This window comes from Pogoniulus pusillus, chromosome 4 (assembly GCF_015220805.1).
Source record: "Pogoniulus pusillus isolate bPogPus1 chromosome 4, bPogPus1.pri, whole genome shotgun sequence".
In the NCBI taxonomy this organism is placed as follows: domain Eukaryota; kingdom Metazoa; phylum Chordata; class Aves; order Piciformes; family Lybiidae; genus Pogoniulus; species Pogoniulus pusillus.
Genome location: NC_087267.1, coordinates 3,835,826 through 3,843,731, shown reverse-complemented (window position 1 = coordinate 3,843,731; position 7,906 = coordinate 3,835,826). Strand labels below are relative to the sequence as shown.

Genomic DNA, 7,906 nt, shown 5'->3' with positions numbered 1-7,906 from the left:
GATGTGGGAACGATGCTCCCCCGTGGGTATCAGCACTCTGACCTTCTGTCTTTGGGCTGCCTTCTCACTGATGTCTCCCTAAACATCTTTGCAGGACAACTGTGTGGTTCCACTTGAAAACTGTGAAAATGAGAGGGAGTGAAGGATGTTTTGTTTCCAGCCTCTGCGGCAGCTCAGGATTAAATGGATTTTCTTTGTTCCTTACTGCGTTTTGGAGGCAAAGTCAGTGTAAATGCAACCAAGGTTTATTTGCTGCTGCCCCCCCCCCTCCCCCCCATCTGTGAGGCTGGTATTCTCCCACTAGCTGTCTGCTCTAAATATGGCCATGGCCAGTGTGTCAATAATCCCCCTCTTTAAGGGACCTACAAACACTAGTGTTGGGACATTCTTGCTTCAGATATCTAGCTGACGTCTGATGCTTAAAATGGAGCATGCTTTCATCCCTTCCTGCATTGTCGCAAGCCCCTGATGATTACTCTTAAAAGGGTGCCTCAGCTACACAGGCAAACAGTTGCTGGCCAAATGAGACATAGCTTGCTTGCTCTAGTCTTCTTGAATGCCTAGTTGGTTCAGGTTTGTACCAGTCTGACCAAGCCGGGACCATGTCTACCTTTGGCTATAGAAGAGAACTTAGTAAGTATGAAGACATCGATGAAGATGAGCTCCTCGCTTCTCTCACTGAAGAGGAGCTGAAGGAGCTGGAGCGGGAGCTGGAGGACATAGAGCCTGACCGTAACCTTCCTGTGGGTCAACGGCAGAAGAGCCTGACGGAGAAAACGCCGACAGGGACTTTCAGCCGGGAAGCACTGATGGCCTATTGGGAGAATGAGACCAGGAAACTCCTAGAAAAAGAGAGGCTGGGTGCAAGCGACAAGGTAAGATGCTGAGGCATTGACTCTTTCCTAGAAGTACTTGGGCATGTTCTTCCCTGGCATGATCCTGATGGCTGTTTCCCTTTTCTTTCAGTCTTTTTTGTAGCATTTTAAAGAGCACTATTAGCCATACTTTTGTGTCAGCTAAAGCACTGTGTGTTAGCTCACAGTTTTTATCCTCTCTCAAGGTGCCTTAAATGCTCAGTTGGGAACATAAGAAAGTCTCATAAAAAACTATCGTTAGTGATTAAAGTAGAGGGGGAAAAATGTTCTATTAAAAACTATTGCCTGGCAGTCATGTGGACTTTGGGCTAACATTTGGTTTTGTCTAAAAGTTAGACATGTGCCTTTTCCTTTCCTTCAAAAAAAATCCATCTTGACTGCTGAGGAGCATGTCAGAAAGATAGTTTTAAATGCATGCCATGTCAGAGGTCGAATAAGCAGCCGCCAGGCTTCATGGTCGCTGGAAGGAAGCTGCACTGCAATCAGCAGCTTGTATTGCTTTGATGCTGCTGAGGGTCCCTGGTGCAGCTCAGGAGTCTTCTGGCAGCTGTTTTGAGAGGGTAGATGTAAGTTATTTAAAAAGTGGCCTGGGGTAGAGTGATCAGACAAAACATTCATCTATAGTCCAAAAAAAAAAAGCAACTTGTAGTGCATGTTAGGCACTTCACATCCCAAAATAAAAATGCTAGTAATAAAAGTTGGCCCCTGACCTGCAAATGAACAGTACAGCTGGGCAGCACTGAAGGACTCAGGCCTAGTAAGTGATGAGAACTCTCAGCCTAAGCCAGTGTCTGTGTTAGCATTCCCCAAGCCCTTGCTGAAACAATTTGTGAGATAGAGCTCTATTAAAAACGAACTTTCTGTTCTCACATTGGCTCCACGTAATTTCACAGCAAAGTGGGGATGTAGGGATGTGAGTGTCTTTTTGATTTTTAAGCACTGCTTTATATGAAGCTGTCTCTCCTTAAAAATGACATATTTTCCCGTGTTCAAGTAGAAAATAATACAAAAAAGGCAAAGACAACAAAACTGGACTCAGACCTTCTGACAATCTTGATTCAGAAGCTTAGTTTATTTGCAAGGCAATAATAGCAGATTATCTAACAATTAGGTAAAATAGTCTCTTGAAGAAAAAGCACTTGGATTAAATTAGCCTGCAGTAATAATATCTAGAATTGCTTTACACTGAAGTGTTCTCTCCTCCTCATGAATGGTGGTGTAGTGTCTTTGTAGGCAAGCGTACAGACCAGTATCTGTCATCAGACCATTAGTATCAGCTTGCAGACATTTACTTCACTCCCTGTTTGTCAAGTCCTAGGGAGGCAATGGCAAGATTAATGTTTATTTCCAGCTAAGTCTGGAACTTGAAACCTGGACAGTTCCAAACCCTCCTCTAAGCAGGTCTAGTTTGAGGAATTATATAATGGCAGGATATGTTTTTCTTTTTCCAGTTCTCTACAGCATTACCAATGGGTATTGTTCTAAAAAGAAACTTCCTAAATGCATCTGTAAATATGAAAATGTTGATGTCCCAATGTAGTGAGCACAAAGGCTCCCTTCATCGAAGACAGTAAGAAATTTCCTTCTGAGTTCCTTGAAAGCAATTTTCTTCTTGCCTTTGACTGTCTGAAAGTTAGACACCTTATCTGAAATGGTTATTTATATTCCTTCTATAGTTAGTGGTGAGAGATCAACCCCTTCAGAAGGCAAATATCCTGCAGATAGCCTTTTAGGGTGAATGACATGGCCTCCAAAGACATTTACCTCTGTGCACTGACTATCTTAGTCCTAACTTTTCACCGATTTACTACTATAAAGTAAGATGAAACCCTGCAGGCTATATGAAAATGCTGCCCAGTAACAGAGCATGTTTCTATGGGTATGCAAAAAAGAAGAGTACTTGATTTTAGAATCAGCATGAGGATTGTTATGGTACCAAATGATGGGACAGGAAGCTAAACCTCTTCTTTGACTCCAGAAAATGATTCCACATATAGGGAAAAAATAAGTATTTTTTATTTCATCTAGTGTCATGAAGTACATCAGCAATCCATTTAAAGGCACCAACTTCTCCTCTGCAGCCATGTGTACATTCCTGGATAGATAAAAGCATAGTCCTGAAGACAGGTTCCTTGATGCCTGGTGTTGCCAGCTTTTGAAAGTCTGTACATAGTTGTGGAAACAAGAGATGCAAATCTTAGTCCCCTAATAAACCTGGCTTACATGCACCCTCTATGTAGCACAGCATCTCTCAGTGTAAGAACCTTCCTGCACATGAGCTACAGAAGAACCAATGGGGCTCTGCAAGTCTTCCATGGGTAGGGTTATGGGGCTGGATCCTGCAAGCCCTGCAGGTGCTGAACACTCAGGAGTGACAGGCTGGAACTGCTCCGTGTCCTGTTTCATTGGAGTCATGCTTCTCCAGACATTACAGTTAACATCTGTTTTGCAGATAGCCCAACACAGGAATCTGCTTAAGACTGTGAACCAGTACTGTGCAATCTGCCCTTACTATTATTTTAACTTTCCCCTGCACTTTTATACCTGGACAATTAACCAAACTTGAAACCACACAGGTTATCTGAAAACAGGTTGTTATGTTAGTAAAGCTTCAGTTTTCCAGAAGCACGACTCAGAATCACTGTGTCTCTGCAGGGAGTGTTCACATTGCAAAATGCCTTCTAGCATTTTACAGAGGCTAAAATAGGGATATTGCTCAAGTAGTGCATACAGAACTATTACATTTCATCCAAAATTTGGTAAACATTCAGCAATGTAGACAAAAAGGCATGCACTGTGGCTTGTCCAGTAAACAGAACAGCACATGGGAGGTCGTTCTGGGCAAGAGGTTCAGGGTCGATCATAGCTTGTCGGTACGGTCATGGCCCATACAACACTGCTGTGCTTCTGGAGTCCTCCTGGTGGAGAGTGAGACTTTCCTGGGGTGCAGACATTTTACTGTTCCTGTTCAGAGAATTGTCATCTGCCACTAGAGCTCTTGAGGCCACTTGGCAGAGCTTTGAGAAGTAGACATAAATTTGCTGTTTTGGCGCCCACCAAACATGCTGAAATATCACAGTATCACAGTATCACCAAGGTTGGAAGAGACCTCACAGGTCATCAAGTCCAACCCTTTACCACAGAGTTCAAGGCCAGACCATGGCACCAAGTGCCACGTCCAATCCTGCCTTGAACAGCTCCAGGGACGGCGACTCCACCACCTCCCCGGGCAGCCCATTCCAGTGTCCAATGACTCTCTCAGGGAAGAACTTTCTCCTCACTTCAAGCCTAAATTTCCCCTGGCGCAGCCTGAGGCTGTGTCCTCTCATTCTGGTGCTGGCCACCTGAGAGAAGAGAGCAACCTCCCCCTGGCCACAACCACCCCTCAGGTAGTTGTAGACAGCAATAAGGTCTCCCCTGAGCCTCCTCTTCTCCAGGCTAACCAATCCCAGCTCCCTCAGCCTCTCCTCGTAGGGCTGTGCTCAAGGCCTCTCCCCAGCCTCGTTGCCCTTCTCTGGACACGCTCAAGCATCTCAGTGTCCTTCCTAAACTGGGGGGCCCAGAACTGAACACAGTACTCAAGGTGTGGTCTAAGCAGTGCAGAGTACAGGGGCAGAATGACCTCCCTGCTCCTGCTGACCACACCATTCCTGATGCAGAACCTTGGGCTTGAGGAAAACACTCAGTTTACTCTGTAGGCAAGGAGTTACAATGAGTTACAGCATGGCAGCTGAGCTGTGATAGCTGTAGGTGAGCAAAGATCTTTGCAGACACGTGGGGATTATTGATATACAATTACTTCTTACCTGTGGGAGCACATCTGAGTCTTCTTCAGAAATACCTTCTAGATGTGTATAGCCCATACAGTGCATGCAGAGTCTTTCTGACATGATTCCTGTAGTTTGGTATTATTTTGCTTGTTGTTATGCATGTTTACATGTGCAAACACTTTTGTACTCTAAAGTATCACAGTCTTCAGACTTTTTTAGATGTACTAACATATGGAAGGGAGTCTGAGTGTAGACACAGATGTCCAATCCTTGTGAAATCAAGAAACTTGTTGCTCATAGATCATGTCCATTCTGAAGTTGCAGTCTTATGTTTCTGTGGGCAGAGATCCAGATAACATCCCCTTCTGGACATGCCAACACATAGAAAGCATGAAGCATGTTCATGTTGCAATATCTTGTATCAAATTTTCTCTTGGCACAAGCCAGTGATGTTAATAAAAGTCTTCCAATTTATAATATGAATTTGCCTTCTAATTACCATTAAAAAGGTGTTGGATGCTGAAACAGTTTCTGTTCTTCTGTCTCTGCTTCTGGGGATTTATCTTTTGCTTTCAATATTACCTTATATAGTTTCAGGATAATTGGTTTTGTGCAAAAAGGCAGTAGCTGCATTACTGTAGTTATGTTTAACACCCACACCTACCTTCTTGTTCAGGACTCTGAGCAAGAGGACAACAATTCAGAAGACATTCAAGAAGAATATTTCACAGAAACCAATAGTGAAGTGTCTGAGGAGGCATATACTGAAGAGGATGATGACGAAGAAGAAGAGGAGGAGGAAAGTGAAGATAGCAGTGATGATGAAGATGATGAAAAGGAAAATGCTGCAGCTGGTGAAAGACCTGAGCATGGCAAGAGTTCTGACCACGTCAGATGCAGAAAGCGTCATGGTGCAAAGGGCGATGAAAACTTACTCAATGGCCATGATGGAAGAGACACTGATAACCTGAGTTTGAAAAGCAGTGCCATTCACCCCTGTGGAAATCCAACAGTTATTGAGGATGCTTTGGAAAAAGTTAGGAACAATGACCCTGACACCACAGAGGTCAACCTGAACAACATTGAAAACATCACTTCACAGATGCTTATACAATTTTCTCAAGCCCTGAGGGACAACACAGTGGTAAAGTCATTCAGCTTGGCTAACACCCATGCTGATGACAGCGTTGCAATAGCTATTGCTGGTATGTTAAAGGTAAATCAGTATATCACTAGTCTGAACATTGAGTCAAATTTTATCACAGGCAAAGGAGTGCTGGCCATCATGAGAGCTTTGCAGAGCAACAGTGTGCTAACAGAACTGCGATTTCACAATCAAAGACACATCATGGGCAGCCAGGTGGAAATGGACATAGTAAAACTGTTGAAAGAGAACACCACTCTGGTCAAGCTTGGGTATCACTTTGACCTTGCTGGGCCAAGAATGAGCATGACAAGTATCTTGACAAGAAACATGGATAAACAAAGGCAAAAGCGTATGCAGGAGCAGCGGCAACAAGACTCTGGCTGTGATGGAGCCATCAATCCAAAGACCAAAGTCTTGCAGAAAGGGACACCTCGGTCCTCACCTTATGTGTCCCCCAAGAGCTCACCTTGGTCCTCTCCAAAGCTCCCTAAGAAAGTCCCACAAGTGAAAAGTCAGCCTTCAGCTCCTGCACCCCCACCTCCCCCTCCCCCCCCACCTCCTCCTCCTCCCCCTCCCCCACTTATTCCAGAGAAGAAGGCACCAACCAGGAATATAGCTGAAGTCATCAAACAGCAAGAAAGAGCAAGAAAAGCCTTACAGAACGGACAGAAAAAGAAAAAAGGCAAAAAAGGCAAAAAAGATGAGAACAGCATATTGAAAGAAATTAAAAATTCTCTAAAATCAGTCTCAGACAGAAAATCAGAGGAAGGTTCACAACCCTCCACCCGTCCCTCCACCCCACAAAGGTCTCTCCATGACAACCTTATGGAAGCAATTCGGGCAAGCAGCATAAAGCAATTAAGGCGGGTAAGTAAGAGGTTGGTTTTCAGTGGCTCGGGGTAACACGAGCTCAATTATGTTTTGGACATATATGTTTAATTAAAAACCAAAGAGTAGTTCTTAGAAACGTGAGCATGAGAAAACATTTGAGAGCAGGCTTTTCTCTGGTTGGGCTTTTCTCAGCACACTGATTTCAGCTGTGTTTTTTGACAGAAGTGGGGTACTTTTACACGTTCAAGCTTGTTATGGGAGATGCTGCATGGCACAGGTCTCTTGTTGGGAGTTTGTCTGGAAGGGATTTTGCCATGTAGACTGTACAGCAAGTGTAATGAACACCCTCTCCAACCCACGCCCCTCTTGTAGGTGGAAGTGCCAGAAGCCCTTCGGTGAAAGTCTGGACAAGAGAAGCGCAGCACTGCAGTTGTCAAGGGGAGGCTAACTCATCTGTTCACTGGTGGTAATATAGACTGTGTAGCAAGCTGCTTCCAAAGTACGCTCTTAGATTCAAACCATTTCCCTTTTATTTCAAAGAAATAAACCTGCTAACTATGAAACAAAGCTCTAAGGATACATTTGCCTTGTAATCTGTAAATATGGAAAGAATTTTTTATTTAAAGAGATTTCTATGGAGGAAATGCTGTTTATTTAGATATTTTGTTTTTTCAATATCTGGTGGCACATCGCTGGACAAGTTCTTCACACTGAGATGTAACAGTTTACCAACCTATGGTTTCTTCTTTTTCTCTCATGAATTTGCAATAAATGTGGTTTGAAGCTTTAAAGCAGACACATAGTCCTGGGTTTCTGTGACTGAAAGCCTACCAGATGTTTGTGTCAATTTGATGGCCACTTGAGAAGTCTCCTGGGAAAGAACTTGAGATCCTTCTCAGCTGCAGCCATCAAGCCTGCTTGGGGGAGAGTACTCAAGCACATACATTAGTGCAGTTTCATAGAATCATAGAATCAACCAGGTTGGAAGAGACCTCCAAGATCATCCAGTCCAACCTAGCACCCAGCCCTAGCCAGTCAACCAGACCATGGCACTAAGTGCCTCATCCAGGCTTTTCTTGAATGCCTCAAGGGCTGGTGCCTCCACCACCTCCCTGGGCAGCCCATTCCAATGCCAATCACTCTCTCTGCCAACAACTTCCTCCTAACATCCAGCCTAGACCTACCCCAGCACAACTTGAGACTGTGTCCCCTTGTTCTGTTGCTGGCTGCCTGGGAGAAGAGGCCACCCCCCACCTGGCTACAACCTCCCTTCAGGTAGTTGT

At 44.3% G+C, this 7,906-nt stretch overlaps 1 protein-coding gene across 1 annotated transcript; it reads left to right on the top strand.

Annotated features, from left to right (window-relative positions):
• Positions 1-602: 602 nt before the first annotated feature.
• Positions 603-7,022, top strand: LMOD2 (leiomodin 2). Its single transcript, XM_064142881.1, has 3 exons — positions 603-875; positions 5,331-6,659; positions 6,996-7,022. The coding sequence occupies exons 1-3, from the start codon at positions 603-605 to the stop codon at positions 7,020-7,022; spliced, it is 1,629 nt and encodes a 542-aa protein (XP_063998951.1).
• The last annotated feature ends 884 nt before the right edge of the window (positions 7,023-7,906 follow it).